The sequence below is a fragment of the Anabas testudineus genome, chromosome 13 (assembly GCF_900324465.2).
Source record: "Anabas testudineus chromosome 13, fAnaTes1.2, whole genome shotgun sequence".
NCBI lineage: Eukaryota > Metazoa > Chordata > Actinopteri > Anabantiformes > Anabantidae > Anabas > Anabas testudineus.
In genome coordinates this window covers 1,551,142-1,571,598 of record NC_046622.1, presented here as the reverse complement: position 1 = coordinate 1,571,598, position 20,457 = coordinate 1,551,142, and the positions used below count along the sequence as shown (strand labels likewise).

General features: G+C 40.9%; 1 protein-coding gene across 1 annotated transcript in view; it reads left to right on the top strand.

The window, feature by feature from the left end:
- The window catches only part of si:cabz01090165.1 (LRR and FN3 domain-containing protein), a 181,429-nt gene that overhangs the window by 133,295 nt on the left and 27,677 nt on the right, over nt 1-20,457 (top strand). Inside the window, exons 5-8 of the mRNA XM_026376628.1 lie at nt 10,787-11,063; nt 12,702-12,902; nt 14,955-15,121; nt 18,698-18,938. Coding sequence (XP_026232413.1) covers nt 10,800-11,063; nt 12,702-12,902; nt 14,955-15,121; nt 18,698-18,938 — 873 coding nt within the window. The 5' untranslated portion in view covers nt 10,787-10,799. The remainder of the gene's footprint in view (nt 1-10,786; nt 11,064-12,701; nt 12,903-14,954; nt 15,122-18,697; nt 18,939-20,457) is intronic.

Here is a 20,457-nt window from a genome sequence, read left to right as displayed (position 1 = left end):
GAAGGTGCAGCTGCTGGATTAATCTGCTTCATTTTTGTTAGAACTTTTCATAGAAACTTACTGAAATGCTGGGAGAATTGTGTCCGTTTCACCTATTAATAGACTTTTTTTTCTTCTATTAATAGACTATTACCAACCTGTATCTAGACCCACTCAGTTTGCTTGTCACAGTCCCAAAAGAACAGGACCTGCACCTGTTGGTTTGGTTCAGTTGTCTTCAGGATTGAGTATGTGGTTCCACTCATCTTCTAACAAATCCTACCATAATTTGGTAGAAACTGTCAAGTAATTGTCTTCATTTATTAACCCAAGCTAAGGCAGAGAGCAGGAATGCTGCCACAGCAGCAGTGGCAGCTGGATAGTGTAATGGTAAGATCACCACACTCAATGTGGGAGACTGGGGTTCAAGTCCTGCCTGTGGCCTACCTCCAGTAGGGGTCAAGAACTCCTTACACTTTCCCTTCCTTTGCCTTGTACCTTGTAAATTGCTTTGGATAAAACTGTCTGCCAAATGTGCAGTCACAGCACTGCTTCAGATTGAGATTGTGTTCACAAACACTCTCACTTCAAGTGTGAATGCACACTTTTTGTGTATGGAGAGGTTTACTGCAGCTGCAACACCTTCAGTGGTTTGACAGTAAATCTGTGGTTTTCTGGTTGTGGTTAGGTGAAGTGCACAGACTGTGGAAAGAGTTTGTCATGACCTGTAGATGGCTTTTTAAAGTGAGAGCAACACAAATAAAACCTGTATACAAGATATTCGAGGAACAAGAGACGGTGAATAAGTGTGGTTTATTTCATCACCATAAAAGAAAGTGAAAGAGCAGTTTATGGAAAGGGACTAAATATGATTGATGATCATCATTCACACTGTCCTCCATAAAAACAACCCTGTAGGTCATCTGCAAGCAGCTTATTACAACCAGTAGTTACATTTTATAGCGGCTGTAATAATCATGACCGAAGCAAAGAAAGACGTCGAGTGATGTAGTGAACAGTGTTCACCCGTCAGCCACAGCACTGAATCTACCTGGAGGTTTTAAAGTCGTAGGGGACAGGGGTCAGTGTGGGGAAAGTGTGGTTAAACTACTCGTGCTGACCACTGTCCACCACCATGTTAACGCAACCAGGTGGAGTTACTGTTGCGGCTGATCAATGTAAAGTGATGGAGGAGGGTGGGTGGATGCATAGGTGAAGAAAACACAAGACTTTGAAATGGTAGAATGCTGTTTTTGTTTCAAACCAAACCAGTTTTCCCCTCATCTGTGACCATTCCATGCTCATCAGGGAGAATCAGATTATTATGATTCATACACATTCACTGTTCATGTACTGTTCTTTGGTTGTGTAAAGCTGCTTTGTCAATTGTCAATGTCAATTGTAAAAAGCGCTCTACAAATAAAATTGAACCGAATTGAATTAAATTCCACCCTTTTACCTGTATGAGTAGCATAACAATGAAGGATCAGTAATAGAAACTCAACCAAGCTGTCACTGTTTCACAAACTTAAGCATTTGTGAATTCCTGTAATCATATCAATAAAGTCTGCTATGCCTGCCATCATAGAGGTGACATTTTCCTTCCTATCTGTCAAATCAGATCAAATCAAAATCAAATCAATCTGGTGACCCACATGGTTCATTTGTTGATATAATTTTATTTCTTAATCATGGTTTTCACCTTCTTCTTTGCAGTGTTCCTACAGTTAATGCTATGTTCCTTCCTTTGATCATTAACACAATAAATCTCCTAGTTACAGTGGAGATCTGAACATTTGTTTGTGAACGTCCGCCAGGTTGTTCTGTCAGCCCGCTCTAGACGTAAAGGTTAGAAATCAGCACTGATCAGAGCTGATTTGTTTGCGGAGACTTTTTACTGCTCAGCTAAACTGTGAACTTCCTTCACATTAATAACTGCTCCAAAACAAGGCACTCACACCCAATAACTGATTGCAGCAATCCGGTGATCAAACAGGAGCAAACACAATGAGCTTTCTGGACAAAAGCCAAAAATCATTGATTTGGCGAAGTGCGATGTGCACGATCAAAGGCTTATCAAATTGAATTTTTATGAAAGGCGAAGCAGATTTTCCTCTGACTTTGATCTTTGTAGCCTTTGAGGGAGATTCCACGCTGCTGATGAGCTGCGTTCACAGCTAGCAGAGCTGCTGGACAGTGATTGATATTGGCTGCAGTGGCATTAATATGAATGACAGTGCTCAGACATCCATCACTGCAGAGAAAGGAGCAGCAACAATAATAGGCACAGTCTAAGTTTTGTGCATGTACATCCACAGTGCATGCTGAAGGGTGTCCTCAGTTAAATAGGTGTCAAAACTTTTAGATAATGATGGTTTTAAATAGTTAGAGGAAGAATAAATCTTCCAGCCCTCTGGCCTTTGACAGCTTTTGACATAAATGAATAAAATAATAATGATTATATTCTTATTGGGTCGTGCTTCCTTAAATGACCTTACTGCAGTGACTTGTGATGCTCTGCAGAATATCTAAACATATTTGTGATTTACACTGCTGCCTCATTAAAAGTAATCAGCACTTATTTATTAGCAGTTAACATTCGTAGTCCCATGTGTAACTAGCAGTAGCTTAAGCTGCATATTATAATGTGATTAACATATCCACCAGCTATATATTAATGAGTAAATAGTCTGCATTTGGGCTTTTCTACCTGACTGGTATCTAAAGTATTGACCCCCTGATGTTAGCAGCACGACTTTAACATTTTTAAACATTAGTGGTGGATAAACAGTGATGTGCTTTTGCTAGTTTTGCACAATTAAGACCTGATTTGGGCTCTAACACAGTTGATGTGCATCAAATACAACATGAGCATTAAGGATTGTGGTCACAGATTCAGTTTCCTGCAGCAATGTGTGGGTGGTGAGAAGCTAAAAGAGAACGGGAGACTCTAGGACTGCTATGATGTGCAGCTCTAGAGTTACTGGATAAAGTTAAAGTTGGATTAAGACTGGGTGGTTAACCATATTAATCCATGAATGGTGGAACTATATCAACAAACACCATCTGACCACCTCCTTCTGCTGCTTTCCTGCAACTGCACATCGTAGTGGTCCTGTGCGAGTCTGAAGCTGAATGTATCTGTATTCATTAACACACTGAGCACAATGTGTGAAAACTGTACTTGTGTTTAAATCATGGTATATGGTAAACAAGTCTCCAACCTTACCCTGGGTGAGGCTGTGAAGTGAAGAACAGGGTGGTGTGTTAAACCTGCCTTGAATGGGCACATGAACAAGAGGAACCAAAGACGGAAGCAAACCCACACTCAAACAAACAAACCACTTGATCCACAGCCGACCATTATATTTTCTCCTTTCCTCTAAGACAATATTGAAATATAATGACACACGTTATTGATCTCCTTGGGAAAATTATTGTATTGACAGCTGCAGTAGATGACGGCGCTACTGTGGGGTGTCGGTGTCTTGTCCAAAGACACGTCAACATGTAGCCAGGAGGAACCGACAGTGGAATCACTTACTCTCTGGTTTATAGACGACTGCTCTACCAACTGAGCTGCATGTCGCTCCACCCATTCTAAAAACTACTGAGGAATCACTATTAAAACAATAAATTAACTAGACAATGTTGGAACAATAAGCTACATGAAAAGCACAAAATGATTTATGCTTGAAATAAAGACTGTGTTATATATATTAACGCAAAGCCATGTTTGTCCACTGGGCACAGCTGAAGTACTGTATAACATCATGGTAAAATAACAATAGTACACAAACTGCCAATGTGCTGTATTGACCCGTTAGAAGAACATACACTGATGAAATGGGACACGTCACTGACACCTATAGCCTCTGAGAGATATCGCCATCTTGTTTTCTTGCACTGCAGAACAGAACCCAGCTGCTGCAGTCTGGGTACTTTGCTCTGTAGCACCTGCTGACTTAATTAAGTTTAGTTATTTATTTCTTAGAGTAAACTTGTGGTAAAAACACGATACAGAAGTGCTAGAATTGTTCAGCAGTTTCGCTGTACCCCCTCTTTTCATTTCAGCTGTTGGGAGAGAGTCAAGTTTTATTTTATTATGGTCTGTTTCAGTCCAACCACAGTGGGATTTTTCAGGGCTGAACCTGCTGATGGTCAGTATCTTGTGCCAATTTCAGCTTGGCTTGTTTCAGTATGTGAGCATGTCTAGGCCAAAACATTGCAGAGAATCAAGGACTGATTGTTTTGCCTGAGACTACATTCTTGGCAGAGGGGACACATCAGTGTTTAGACCAGTGGTTGCCAGGCTTGTGTCCCAGCAGAATGCCGGTTTCAGTCTAAATAAGTTATTGCATTTTCAGAAACCTTTAGAACTTGAGTCGTCATGGGTAAAAACTTAGGAGACATGTGATACCTCAACACGTGTTGTTTTGTTTTCTTCCCACACCACTGCGAAGTGATGTACCTGATGAGAAGTGACTGATGGGATGGAGGGATTTGGACAGTTTGTTTTTTATGTAAATCACTTATTGTCCTGCCATCAAATTAAATATTGAATAATTTGGGAGACAGACTAACACAAGCAGTGATAACCGTGAATGTGACAGATGCACAGGGTGAGCATTGACACACGAGCACCTCCCTTTGGTTTAAATGGCACTGAGTGATATTGATTACAGCTCTGCAGTTAAAGTATGACGCTGTCAGCTTTAGCCAGTGTGGACCGTAATGAGCGTAACAGTGATGAGTGTAGAAATTAAATGACATTTAAATATAAATGACAATTTCCATGACATACAATCTACTGTGCTGCGTATGTAGAATCCATTAACATGTCATGGGTGGAAATGACAGAGATTGATGCTAATTGAAATGTCTTCTTTCTGTCTTCTGCATTCGCACACATGAATACACAAATCAAGTTGAGCAGCATTACCGTAGCTGTGAGCTATAAACCTGTGGATCTATCAACATATTTTCTGCCCTGACTGACTGCCGAACATATCATCGCACATATAACAAAGCGCTAACATGTACCGCCACCGTTAGACATTTAACTTGATAACTACTGCGTTCATTTAGTAAAGGAACATTGTGACTGTTATTGTAACACGAAATCATACCAGGACAAATGCTTCATGTACGACTCCAGCCTTGACCCGTGCACAATCATTTGTGTTTTAGCGACTGCTTTCTTGTTACCTGTGGAGATTGCTTTGTTGGACTATAGCTTGAAGTAAATCACTCGTTCTTTCAATCTATTATTAAACCCTGTGTTTCCCCGTGGAGCTGCTCGCTGGCTGATGGTAGATGATGCTGTATGCTGAGAGCAGGCCGGTGTTGAAAAAGGGTACGCTAACTCAGTCAACAGCCAAGAGACTAAAGGTGTCCGCTGTATAAAGGGCATTTGAAGCTGTGTAGCAGGTCTGCTCACTAACTGTGTCGTTTCATTTTCATTGTTTCAAACAGATATTTCTGCAGCAGTTGGTAAAACCTGAACAAACTGACACCAGTCAACAATCAGGCCTCAGTAGATGATTATAGACCTCATCTTGTTTAATCTATAAAACCAGATTTTGTAAAAGTTGTAGCTACAGTAATTAATCTGTGTGATTACTGCTGCTCCTACTGTACATGTGATGTATTAATGTTGGTTTCATCGTCTTCACTGTATTGTTACAGGACAGCAGAGACATCTCACTGTGTCACTAGTATGAACGCTGACACTCAGTCTGTGTTAATGTGAATGAATCGTATTGGTAAACTGAGACATGCTCCACCTGAGCAGCACCATCAGCAGTAGTTAGTTCTGTGGATTTCAGTTATTATTGATTCTAATCATATTTGCAAATGCATCTTTCAAGCAGCATCAACAGCGTTCAGACTGGTACGGCAGCGCTGGGAGACTAGCTGCGGCAGAATTGTTCCATTTCAGAGCTCCTGCTGTGAAAAATGTCATCATCAGTCCATAAAATAACCTTAATGTAACATAAGAGCACATGGCCTGAATAAATGATCCTCTAAATCTGGATTCTTTACAATGTAATGCAAAAGGTCACAAAAAACATACATTTAATATTTTGGTTAATAAAAATTAAATTAACTTGAATTAACTTTTGTCTTCTGGTCATGATAAGTTGTTATTTAAACACAGTTTACACTGGAGGTGATTTATTTAAATATATATTTAAATACATATATTATATTTAAAAATCTCTCTCATATATATCTTTTGCATAGAAGGACACGTTCCTCTAAACATTTGCCAGCTAAGACTTCAACTTTGTCTACTCGACCAAAGTTCACTCTCGCTGCTTCATGTTTAAAGCTCAGTTACTAATTTATGATTTCAAAATGTGATGAAGTGAACAGATTTCTTATTGCTTCTGAGAGTTTAGTGGCAACATTCAAAACTATACGAGCCCATTCTCATCCCACAGCATCACAAAATGACACTTCCCACTTGATGTCTCAATACAGTATTGAGACACAAAGTGGGAAGTGTTATTATTAAGGTTAGGGAAGAAAGTCTGCTTTTGGATGTTGATGCTAATAAAGTAAATGTGTCCTTACTCAGCTCTGACATTTTACCATATGTCTAAGCTTATGAGTTTCCCTAATCTTTACCAAATGCCCAGTCGTAACCACATCATTTAGTTGATGAATAATGTAGGAAAAACTCATTCTGGCCTTGGCAGATACAGCACTGTTATTAAAAATTGGGTTGAGGAATATGTAATATGAGCAGAATAGCATTTCAACAAATTAGCGCCATATAAAAATCGAATTCATGGGCAGTTATCATCCAAACTCAATGCAGAGGAGAGTAGAAGTAGAACAAGAGGACAGCAAGGTCTAGGTTTATTCTGCATTAGGTCACACATGCATCCACCTTCAGAGCATGTACAGAGCAGCAGGGGAGTTTGGACAAAGCAGACATGAGTTTGGAATCTATAGTGGTGAATTGGTCGTTCCTGCTTTGTCTCCTTCAGCCCTCATACTCCTCTCTTTGTGTATCAGCAGTCCACAGCTCGCTTTAGTGGCCTCCCTTTTCCCTCAGCCTTCAGTATGTGTGTTTGCGTGTGCACATGCGTGTTCATAGCCGTGTGAGTACATTTCAAAACATAAAGCACAACATCCCCACCAGCTGGCTGGAAAATGGAACTTCCTGAACCTCTTTCCTTGTTTCTACTTTCTCTTGTCTGCCTCTCTCCACCCGATCCTCTCTCTCCCTCTCTGCTTCCTTTCCTCGCCTCCTCTCTTCTTACAGTCAGACCTTCTCTCTGCTAATTCCACTTCCTTCCTTCTGCCAGCTCCTCGCTGTTGTTGTTTGTCTCAGACCTGTCAGCTGAAATAATTAGCTGGCACCTCAACTACCTGGAGCTGTGCTAGTTTCTGCTTATTATTGTAGAATCCTTTTGGTGATTTTTTATCTGTATATGACTCAGTCTTTGGATGTGTGTGTGTGTGTGTGTGTGTGTGTGTGTGTGTGTGTGACAGACGTTGAGGGAGGTCGTGTTAATAAGATGTGTTGTCTCTGTCCGTAAACAGTAAACATCTTCTCGTTGGTTGACTTTCTTACTCTGCTTATGTAGCTCCACTTGTTCCACTGTCAGCTCTATGTGGATTTAAGCTTCACATCTTCTGTTCCCATTCTGCTTTGTGGCAGCTCACTGCTAAAGCTGCAGCAGTGGTTCATCAGAGCAGATGAGACTCTTCATGTTGGGTAATACATTAGTTGATTTAAAAGTTGTTTGTGGATTGTAAATTGACTTGAAGCAGCTCCATGTCTACCTGTTGAAGCAGGCCGGGCTCAGATGTCTTCACTATTAGTTCTGCCTACACATCTGTGACTGGTTCAGTTTTATAGCAGCAGAGCAACATACGTGCTGCATGCAGCTCAATGCACCAGCTCCTCAGGACAAAATCCAGCAGCCCATCAGCATCTGGAGACCTGGGGACACAATGTCCACAATCTGACCAGAGAGGAAAAATGGAGCAGACCAAACAGAGTGGAGCTGCTATATAACACCACATACAGTGCAGGCTTGACATCTCTTATTGGACTCCCAGCTAGTCAGTTAGAACATAAGAAGCTGTTCAGATTAGAGATGAGATGCCTTTTGAAAAGCGCCACTATGGCTCAGGGATGACCAAGAATCTTAACAACAGTTAATGACATTTCCATCATCCACGTTAATAAGCTAACATGGTGAATACGGTACCTCAACATCAACATGTTGCATGATGCATTCAGTTCACAGCTCCTCCAACTTACTGAGCTGCTAGCACGTCTGCTTCAGAAACACAGATACCTAGCTGTGCATACTTGACATGCACAAGCTGTGATGGCCTTCTCTAGGGTGGACCCACCTCTTAATGAAGGGATGATGAATTGAATTCCATGTGGGATTTTGCTGCCATAAATGCTTGTGTGGCCATGTTAATAGAAAATACACTGACGGACGTGGTGTTGTCAGACTGAACAGAGCTGAGACACGTGACTCTGTATGTGTGGAGGTCAGTATTATTTTAATAGGCAGGCCCACAAGTCAATATGTTAATTAACACATCAGCCTTCATCTGTATATTTCATTAATGCCTCATACATGAAATGAGGATGTGTCACTCAGCATGTCCTCTCTAATTTACACACATTTCATCCTACCACACGTGTGTGTATACATGTGTATACAGAACAATTTATAGATACATAGAAGTAATATTAAATATGTGGAGACAAAATGAAAAGAATAAATAAAGGAAAACCGATGAAGTGGGGATACGTGTAGTCGACCTGAAGGTCAGAGTGAGAAAATAAAGTATGGGTGATGCTTTGGATAGATGAAAGGGTGAGGTAACAGAGAGATGAACGTGGTTAGAGATGCATGACAGGAAAAACGGAGCTGGAGGAATAAATGATCTCATAGGGACAGGAATGGAAGAGCAGATACCGAGGGATGGATGTACAGAGTGATTCAGACAGATGGAAAGAATGATGAAAGTATGGTGGAAAGAGGAATGAAGCTATGTCTGGTGTGTCAGAAGAGGAAGAGGTATGACAGGAAACAACCGACAAGAGTATGAGAGAAAGACAGACTAATATGGAGAGAGGCATGATGGGAGGATGCAGGCAGTAAGATAAGTGGAGGGATGGATAAAAGGGGCAATGCAATTGAAATGAGAAGCACTTTCAGTGGAGAAGAGAGTGATGAAAGGACGGGGGGAAGGCGACAGAGATGGAGAAGTGCTTGTAGTCTGAAAAAGAGCTGCTTTGCATTTTTCTCACGCTGAGCTGGCCTGACTAAACAAATTAAATCTGTTCTCAGAGCACCAATGCTCCTCCGAGACGCAGCATCACATTGCACTTAAATTCTACTGAAAAAATGATCTGAAAGTGATCTGTGTGGGGGAAACTGTCAAAAGCCAAACGCACCTCAGACTGTAGAAAGTGAAGCTAGACTTCTTCGTCTGAAACAGTGCATGAGATCATAATTCATCCACTGATTGTGTTCTATAAAAAAGGTAATTACAGTTGCAGTTTAGTTGGATAGAATTAAAATTTTATTTTATTTTATTTACTTTATCCACCTTCTGTGAGATTTCAAATATTCTGAATCAAGTGACAAGTTTGTGAATTCCAGTTATGTCTTCTGTCTTCTGTACTCACTTCCATCGTGTGCTCTTCAATTATCTATTGACATTTCAATGTCGTCTCAGTTGGGTTTTAAATTTTCCTGATCATTTCCACTAAATTGATCTCATTCCATTACAACTCCCTCATTACTTCCCCACATTAGCTCCATATCCTGCGCTCTACCCTGTTGCGAGGACAAGTGCACACTTCCTTCTGTATTCTGTGCCACAGTCGAGGCACAGTTTGAATATTTCAGCACCGTAAATAAAAGAGCATGTCTCTTTCCACTGTTATTTGCAATCAACCTTCCTCCGTCACTCAACATCTCCCTTTTACAGTGTGTGCACGTGTGAGAGTCTGCATGCATGTGTGGGAATGTGTGTGTTTCCTTTTGCACGTCCTTCTTGCTTGTGTGTGTTTTCTTTTTCTCCTCATATCAATGTATTCAGTGCTCCACTGAGCTCCATGTACAAACTGAATGGAGTGAAATCAATATCAATGTAAATGTATTCCTTTATCGCCTCGGCTGGAAAAGTTGGTTTAGCCTCATTTTTATGCACAAAAACATCTATGAAATTTATGAAGTGAGACAGACAACTGCGTGGAGTATAATTTGTGTTCTTTAATGTTCCCTCAGATTGTAATCATGAAACTGCAGCACACTTAATTGATGATTTAAGTACTGTTTGCTTTCACTTTTCTCAGATCAACTTACTCAGCAGAAACAAACCAGGCTGCACCAACAAACTCTTAACCTCCTTCTCTCCCTCTGCCTCTCTTCCTGCCACTTTCACCCCCAACTCTGGCTCCCATATTTTCCCTCTTTATCTGTCCCCTCACTCTTTCTTATGAAGCATTTATTATAGTTGTTTTCTGTAGTTTGTGTGGGAATGCAGAGAGAGAGACTATTTCTGTATTGGTAAGATTTAATGTTCTGATTCAACAGTAGCTTCACATTTTCTGCAGCAGTCATCTCACAAATTGTCACTGTGCAGATTAATCCTCATTTTTATATTCAGCTGTGGGGGACAGATGACAATCTTAATCTAATCAGGGAGCAGTAATTTGGATGTAGCATTCCTCTTTTTTAATTTAAATTCAAAGTCATGTTGCATCTCGTGGAGGACACAAACTGACCTGTTTTGTTTCTCTGCTCTTTTGCAGCCGGAGAGCAGCCATGGACGTTGTCTCCTTATTTGTCTGCCCGCTCCTCCTCCTCTTCTTCATCCTCCTGTCTTCCATCCCCTCCTGTTCCTCGTCTATGCTGTGTCCGAAGCGGTGCACCTGCCAGAACCTGCTGCCGTCCTACACTGTGCTGTGTGCCAAGACGGGCCTCCTATTCGTCCCACCCAACATCGACCGGCAGACCGCCGAGCTCAGGCTGATGGACAACTTCATCACAACGTTGAGGCACCGCGACTTCGCCAACATGACCAGCCTGGTGAGAGCTCGGCTTTTGAAACACCTTTAAAGCCATGTTTACTTTGATTTGGACGATTTGTAGTTTCTGCCAAGCAGTTTGGTAAAGGTGCTGTTTGATTTGTTCCTGTACCATGAAAATTGAAAAAGCTTGTTGATCACACCAAACATTTTAAAAAGGCTTATACTCAGTTATCCAGTATAAACATGCTTTTCTTTAGTCTGGAAGCTGTGGCTGTAATTTGGCCAGATGGCCTTTTTTGCTGCTTTGAATTACCGTTGGGCAAACCACTATCTGGCTCTGAAATCTGGCTCTGAATGCTGGTTAATGAGTTAATGAAAGTAGGAGGGAACTGTTCCTATCTTATATCAAAAAACCAACCATGTCATGACCCGTCACATTTCTGGACTCGGATACTTCCTAATATGTTTTACAAGCGTTTGCCAAAAACACCAGTGTGCACCAACTACAGCTACATGTAGTGACTCTTTGGACACACTAAAGTTTGCGCTAAAAGTGTAGTCGCTGTCCAAAGGACTTTCATGTGGGACATCACATGAAAGGAAAAGAACATAAAGAAGGCTGAGTTAAGAGGCTGCATCAAAAGAGTAAATTGCATCACTTGACTTGTGGAATAAATAAAACAGCACAGATTACAGCTGATTGTGTGACAGATTCAACATTCTGAGTAAAGTGTTTGGCTCTCGGTGCCGTCAGGAACACGCAAAAGTGTGAAGCTCTCAAAGAAAAAAAAAACATGTAATCGAAGCCAACACAGTCAGAGTTTCATCCACACTGAACACAGAAAACATTCAGGAACATCTGCTCCTTCCAACATAACATATTGACTGAGGTGAAATCTCTGGTATCGTACACGTTTCACCAATTACTTCCATCGTAATCATAACCGAGGTGGAGAGGCAGCCGCACCAAAAGAAAACATCATGATATTCAAATGCCAAGTAGAGAAACTCGTCACAGCTGGAGACTTCCTCAGCGTGTCAAAAATGAGTTTCTTCTCCTGTACGATCTCAACAGCGCAGATGATGTTTGCACACAAGGAAATGTGGGAAATGAGGTTTCAGTCATTTGGTGGTGAGCATGACAGAGGGCCACAGATGTCTCTGTTTCTCCAAAGGAGGTTTACGAATGTGTGGGCGTTGATTGACCTTTGTGTTGATAGAATACAGTTCTCCATCTTCACACGAGTGGAGGTATTTAGCAGCATGACTTTCTGACCTCAGTCGCGTGTTTTCTGAAGGATTAATTATCTTTTAATGAAGCCAAACTTAGTTTGTCACTATGTTGTTTGTAATTCAGTGTCTCGACTGACTCTCCGTACTCTAGTATTAATTACTGATTTAATTATTAAAGAAGTGGCGCGGGATGAACTGTTGAACTGTTCTTCAAGCAAAACTTATCTCCCGCGTGGTTGTTCATCATCTAACCCTGAAATCTGACCTGCCTGCACAGAACAGAGAGTCACTCTGACACACGGCATAGAATCCGAAACCTTACTAAATGATTGTTGGCAGAAAATTTGAGCAGCTTATAAAGAAAAAGAAAGTGGCTAACTTACTGTGGGTGACAAAGATCTGGTACTTTGGAAAAAATAATGTCTGTTTTGTGATAAGTTCCGGTGTCTCTCTCTATTTCCAGATCCACTTGACCCTAAGCAGAAACACCATCAGCCAGATCAGGCCGTACGCCTTTGCTGACCTCCAGGATCTCCACGCGCTCCACCTGGACGCCAATCGCCTCACCACCCTGGACGACTCCCACTTCCAGGGGCTCGTGAACCTCAGGCACCTCATCCTGGCCAACAACCAACTGCACAGCATATCAGAAGGAGCCTTTCAGGTACACGTTCTCTATGTTAACCTTTAATGGGGGAGTTAGCTCCGTTGGTGGAGCAGTCGTCTGAAGATGAAGAAATAAAACTGACTACTGTCACATGATGTCTTTTGGAAAACTACACGATCAACACTTGACAGCTGCTGTGTGTGATTCTATTTTTAAGCACCAACCCCAAGACAAATGTCTTCTACATGGAAACCTACTTAAAATCATACAAAATAAAAAAAAGTATCTTGTCATTATTTACAGTATTTGAGGACTTGTAGCAGGTGCAGAGTTTCTTGGCTTGAAATGAAAGTGACTTGAAATAAATCTGCCAACTGCAAACATCAACAAAAGACACTTTGGCAGAGGTACAATAAAACTAATTTCCCAAATGTTAAACCATGGTCACAAATCTACTGTATTAAAATTTGTAATTAGTCACTTTTTCACTCCTCCTCCTACCTGAGGTACTGGTACTGTTTGAGACATAGATGATGAGTTAGCAGCAGTAGTGTGTTTCTCATTGCCTTTGTTGGTTTTTATTTTAAATTAATGTTTGGGCTATGATCTACTTAGTTACACGTATCCTGACAGGTACTCGTACACCTTCATCACTTCTAAATGATCATTTCAATTAAAACTAATTTTTGTTGAGCAATAAATAGAGTTTTCTAATATAAAACAGGAGTTTACTACCTGACAGTGGACCAAAACCACTCAATCATGGATGTTCAGAGCGAGGACTAAATAAAATATTATTATCCTGCTGCCACCAGCTCCACTTGGAAATCTCCAACTACTCCAGCACACTATTTTAAATCCAACTGTTTTGGATCTGTGCTGCCAAAAAAACGTATGATTCATCACCCAAACATTCAGAGCTCTGCATCTTTTGCCAAGATTCTCAGTTTGAAAAGTTATTGCAAAGTCATTTAAATCTCTTCAGAGTATTTGCAGTGCTGAGGGTCAAGTGCTGTGTGAACACGACACATTTCTGGCTCAGACTCTGAACCAGCCAGCCTGTCTCCACTGCTCGGCTGGACACCTTTTTAATAACCCAGCCTGAAAATAATCTGTTGTCCTTTCTCTGCTCATCAGAAGTCCAACACTGAGTGACCAAAGTGTGCCCCTCGAGAACTGCATCAAAACCATTCTACTGCATAGTTTCATGTCCTAACACCTTTAGGGGAGAGGTTAAAGCACGGCCTTTCACTACTAGAGACCATGCTTCATAGCCTTTCTCTGACAAATCTTATTGTTTAGTCTGCACCTTAGGACTTTGAAGGAAAGCCGAGTCCCCGGTGTCAAAGCTCTGTAAACTCTGAATCTGAAAGTACAGTAAGCATGAGTCATTTTCAGCAGCTTCAACAAAAAACAGCAGTCATTTTATCTTGAGAGGACTTTGAAAGGACTTCAGCCCATTTAGGACTCATTTTCTGCTCACATAGCTTTTTGAAGTTCTCTTCACAGCTTTTAATGTTTCTTTTGTCAGTAAGAAATGAGATTCCCTTTGTTCGTGAAGCAGTAAAGCACAGATTATTGTAATGAAAATTGAGGCATTGTGATATTCAAACTGTGTCCTGATTGTGTGAATTATGAGAGCAATTACAGCAACAACAACAACAACAGCACTTTGACTGATCAACAGGCTGTTATCTCGTCCCTTCAACCCCTTCCTCTTACCCTCCCCCTACTCCTCTGTCTCTTTATGTGTGCTGACTCGTGGCATTTCAACGGTGTAGTGATTATGAGACTTGTATGGTGGCAATTAGAGAAAACAAAATGCTTTGGTGTACAGCATTGACCGGGGTAATTGTCTCCACGTCATCCTCTCTGCCCTATCACTGCCTCCCTTCCTTTATCTTTACCTTAACTTAGGTTCATCTTCCATCTTTACCTGTTCATCCATTTTTTAGAAACTTCTTTTACCTTTTTGTGGAAGTTCCTCATCCTCCTTCTTCACCTCTACTTCACTCTCAACACTTCTATCCTAATGTTTTGTACAATTAAAACAGTGGAAGTTGTGTGTTTGATTATGCTCACAGTATCGGTTTCTTCCCTGCATTGCAGGACTTCCTAGAGACCCTGGAGGACTTGGATTTGAGCTACAACAACTTGGTAGACATCCCCTGGGAGACCATCGCCCTGCTGGTCAGCGTCAACACCCTCAGCCTGGACCACAACCTCATAGAGAGCGTCCCTGAGGGAATCTTCTCCAACCTGCACAAACTTGCCAGGTGAGGCTCATGCTATAACAGCATCAGCAGAATGTGTGGGTTTTAAGGAAGGAGGGAGGAAATATGTGGAAAACAAGAGGGACATGTTAACATTTATTATCACCAATACGATACTCATTAACATATTTGGGTCTTTCAGCTGCTGTGATTTTGCTGTACCATGACAGAGTGTCTCACCAGTATGTTTGAGCTACAGCTTCAGCTGTACAGTCTAGTTTATAGCTTGATGGATGTTTTCAAGCCTCCTTTAACTGGTGAACCCACTGCGACAATTAGGCCTCTGTAAGAAGTTGAGTTCTGACAACAAGTATTTTGCCTCATCGCTCTGGTTGGTGGGTGAGAGAAAGGGAGTAAGCCAGGTAATGAAAAGGGATAAATAGAAACAGAAAATGAATGGATGAGGAATAAAAGACTCATCAGCTCCTCTGTCCTCTGGGAGAACATCTTTTTAAAGGGATTTTTGTGTGTTTGTTTTGACTGAAGCATCACAATTGAAATAAACCATTTCAAATCGTATTTTTTGTTCAGCAGTACCAGTCCCTCTGATGAGCTGTTTCTTTCATTTAATCGATTTTCTAACCAATTAGACATGAAACTAGAGCAAGCTAGAGCTAAACAAAAATCACAGAGCAAATCCTTTCATATCAGACATTGCTTGAAGGAATTTGAGCTTCCAAGACGTTGCACTCACTTTTCACTCTAGTGCCTGTTCAGCAGAAGTTGTTTCCACATTCATAGAGCTCGGAAAAAACACTGGAGCAGCTGTGGGTTCAGCATCTTGCCGGGGGGGCCCGTTAATAGGAGATGATGGTAAATGTTACGGCCCTCACTGATTTCCAGACAGACTGGGGACAGTGACCTCAGACTTGAACTCTGCTCAGCAAACCCTTTTTTTGCTGTTCTCAAAGATCTGCTTCAGATACGTTACCATCATTTGGCAGAGATTCATCAGCCACACAGTCAAGATGAACTCTCTATCTGTCAATCTCATTCTAAGCTGCAGAAAATATAATATTTGATAGAATGGATTATGACGTTACAGTGATTGAACTGCTCGAGCAGTTCCCTATTTCTATGTTAATGACTATTACCTATGTTTAAATTACATAGATGTCATCAGACCTACTTTGTACAAGACACAGCCAGACTCATCACGTCTAGAAAAAGAGAATGACCACATCCTGTTTCTTCAACCTTAATTCCACTGAGTGTTGATCAGTAACACACAGCAACGCAGTTTGTTTGTCCATTCTCTGGAAGAAAGATGTCGCAGCGACATCTTTAGTGGAGCTAAGCAGAGAGACTCTTCTGGGATGATTTTGAAACATGCTGTTGATCAGAGCAGCGAGCACCAGCGACCGTGTTGCAGCTGGAACTCGTTCTTAGTGGATTTAATCAAGACACATAGTTACTACAGCGACTAGTGGTTGCCTATTTCCTTATCTGGCCCACTTGTAAATGTAGTTTGCCCTTACCAAATCACAATCATGGGTGCTGCAACCTCTGATAAGGGCCATTTAATGAGCTGATAAGGTCTCATTTGTGTTTGTTTTTGTTTTTATTTACTAGCTCGATGTTCTAGTGTTACTGACTTTACCTGGCTTCTGCCCTGATAAACACTTCCAGTTTGGCCTTTGAAGAGTTTTACAGGATTGTTCTGTGGACTGCACGTGTGCATTGACTCATTTTACCATATTGGCACAAAATAACATTTGAACCCCATTAACTGTAATCAATTTCAATTTATACCCAAACGGCCAACAGTCATTGACATATGAAAAGAAAAACCAACCCGGCTCTGGATGAATAGCCATGCATTTATTAAAAAGCCTGTAATGGGTTATTTCTGCCCTGGAGACATTAAACTTATGGGCCAGCTGGTGTAATTCAGGCTTTGTCCATGTCCACAGGTGAGCATTCACTCACACACATACACCAGCTCGCTCTCCGAAATTAATACACCACAAGGCTGCTGCCCATGAAATAACATAATTGAAATTTGTAAAGTGCAGCATGCTCGCTGCTCTCAAAAGCTATTAACTTCTTGTTAAGTCATCGCTGTTGTCGAATATTTCTGGAGGGACTTTAGTGGAAAATAGACTTTTCTGTGTTTGTTGCTGACAACAGTAAATGTATGAATTTAGTACATTATTGTCAGATATCAGGTACAGTGTTTTGGTGGGAAAATTACTGTGCAATACCCAGAGACAATGAGGTCGTGTATATTTGCCCACTGTTGGAACTCATTAGATATTTAATTAGATTTTCTGCACGTCGTCTTCGATCCCTGGAGCTGCTGGTTTTGTCTGGATGGTGAAGCAGCAGTAGTACAACGTGTTACTAATCTGTAGACTTGGTTTTGTACCCTCATTGCTCACAACGTATGGTGTTTCATTTTGTGCTTGTAGGAGTCTCAGTTTCTTGTGTCCTCATGTCTCCTGTTCTTAATCTGCTATGTTTTTATCTAATGTCAAAATCTGGCCTCTGTGGAATCACAATCTGCAGCTATTGATCTGTAAGACTGAAATATCTCTGGTTGATTTCCTCATGTGAGCTGGTTCTCTGTCATCTGCCTTTACCACTTTTAAAGGAAGCAGGTATATGAAATAAATTAATCTACAGTCCGGTGAGTAAGAAAAAAGAAAGTCACTCTAAAAATGCATCAGCATCTGGACATTAATGTAAAGTTAACCTTACCTTCAAATATCTTTTGTGTTGCTATATAAAACATTAAGTTCCAGGATTAATGTTACAAGTGACCTATTTAAATCTTTCTCTATTGTTGGCTAAATCATTGTGATGTATTTATCTTCTCTGCTGATGTAGGTGCTCCTCTTCAGTGAACAGTATTTTAGTCCAAATGTAAGAGGATCCAATGACGTGTTGCTCTACAGAGTGACGAGTCAGCGTCCGTGTCCTCTTTACTGTCTCCTTTGTTAAAATCACAATAGACTGAAAACCTGTATAATTATAATTATTTTCTGATTTCACATTATTGTCATTTAAACCCAGTTAGGTTGTTTACATCATTTACAACCTGTGATCCACAAAGTTTCCTACATAACCACTGGACATGCGCGTGAATAGAGCTGGTGAAGAAAAGGAAAGTCTAATTGAAAGTGAAGAATGCATTGAGCTGATGTGTTTTCTATGTCTGAACTTCTCCATCAGTACTTCAGCTGCAGCCAGAAAGAGAGAGATTGAGGATTTTTTATTAACAGAAACTTTTTCAGGCATTTGGATTATAAAAAGTAAAACAGTACAACAGTATAATAAATCCTCTGTAGCTCTGTAGGCGTTTTTGGTCGTTTTTTCCCCATCTGGACTTCACCTCCCTGGACCCAACATGTCACTGACTTTGAAGTGCAAGTCAATTTTTAACTGCTTTACATTTTTCCCATGCTGACTCCTGTCCACCACCCCATTAAAACCACCAGGTGGTTGATGGATGGCTGTTTAAATAGTTAATCGACGATAGAGTAGATTCAGTTTCATACCATTCACACCCCCCTCTCCCCTTCCTTTTCCAGTAACATGACAGCTAATGACTGATCCCTGTCCCTGTGTCTCTGTCAGATTGGACATGACATCCAACAAACTGAAGAAAATTCCTCCAGACCCTCTGTTTCTGCGGATCCCGGTTTACGCTAAGATGAAGGGTTCTCCTCTCACTGCGCTGGTGTTGAGTTTTGGAGGTAACCCTCTGCACTGCAACTGTGAGCTGGTCTGGCTTCGCAGGCTGACCAGAGAGGACGACCTGGAGACGTGCGCATCGCCTAAAGATCTGGCTGGCAAATACTTCTGGACCATTAGAGAGGTTTGTCTGCAGAGCTGTATTCAGACCCAGACTAACATTAACTAGTACTAGTAGAACTAGTAGGTGATTTCATGTCACTGTGTAGCTGCATAATCTGTTTCTGATCACCATGATTGTGCCAAGATTTGATTCTTTCAGTAAAGCTGTGCAAGACTGGAGCTATTTGGCAAATATCCAAATAGTTATGAAGAGATAATGGAAGATATTAGAGTGGCAAATATAAAGCTTTAACCTAAATAATGTGCTTTATTTAACATGTTGGTCATAGAAGTTAGATTCTGTGTGGCATCATAATGTACTAAACCCTGTAGCAAAATCTGTTTTCTTTCTGCTGTCTTTACTTCTTTCACTGAATAAATTTTTCTATCTCAAGGACATATCAGCAGGGCAGATGGTTGGTGTCACAGAGGAGTGAACCTACTGTGAAAGTGTGGAGTCATCGTTTGATATGCAAAAACACAGTTTTCTGCTTCATATTCAGTAGAAGAGTTAGAGGGAAAATGGAAGGGTTACGTGTATGTTCCAGCAAATACACAAGCTTGGTTTAGTGAGCAACAATATAATGAGCAAAGGAAATTAAAGTGTGGGGTTCAATTAAGCCTGTAGCCAAAGACTTGGTCCTGTATTTGGTCTTTATACACATTGTTTTAACAACAAAAGGGCTCATCAATAAATATTCATGTCAAATATTGCAGTAAAGCTATTTTTCAGTCTCTGAACTACCTAGTTTCGTCCAAGAGGTTAACCCATCAGTTATTCTTTCTACTGTACAGGTAAAATGTGCACCTAAACTGTCAATCATTAGCGATCCTGGTCCCTATAAGCTGTCACCTTTAGTTCTACCTCTGTCCTAAGTGTTGTTTTGGGAATCTGAGCAACGTGTGAATATCGATGTTTGGATGTTTCTCGCTGTCCTTAAAGGAGCAGAGGCTGTAGAGAGAGTAGATTTTCTTTAATGAGCCCTGACACCTTCGTCCTTACAAAATACATTTTATAACAAAATGATAAAATATAAAGATCCACACTTAAGACAATAAGAAATGTCAAGTGCTGTAAGAAGAAACACACACACACACACACACACACACACACACCTTTATTCCAATTTAAACAAAAACACATTCTTTCTCTAAGTCTGACTAAAGCACTCTGCTTGTCTAAACCTGACCTCACACATGACAATATACGCTGTCCATCCTCCCCAACTCTTGCAATATTCAGCCACGGTTGGACAGGACAACATTCATTGCATTGTTTTGCATTTGCAATGCATCATTATAACAGAATATGTCTACATGAATTAAAACTTAAAAAACGTACCTGCTAAATCGGCTGCTTGAAGAAACCACCACACTGCTGCTCCCTTCCTTGGTGGATGGAGTACATTTTAATTATTGGTCCACAGATTACCTTTAAGAGCAGCTCACAGATTACAAAGCAGCACCACCACAGGTGGGATTTTGCTGCATATTACAGATAAATGGCGCCTGGCTAAAGATGGAGAAGCCACTGAGAGACC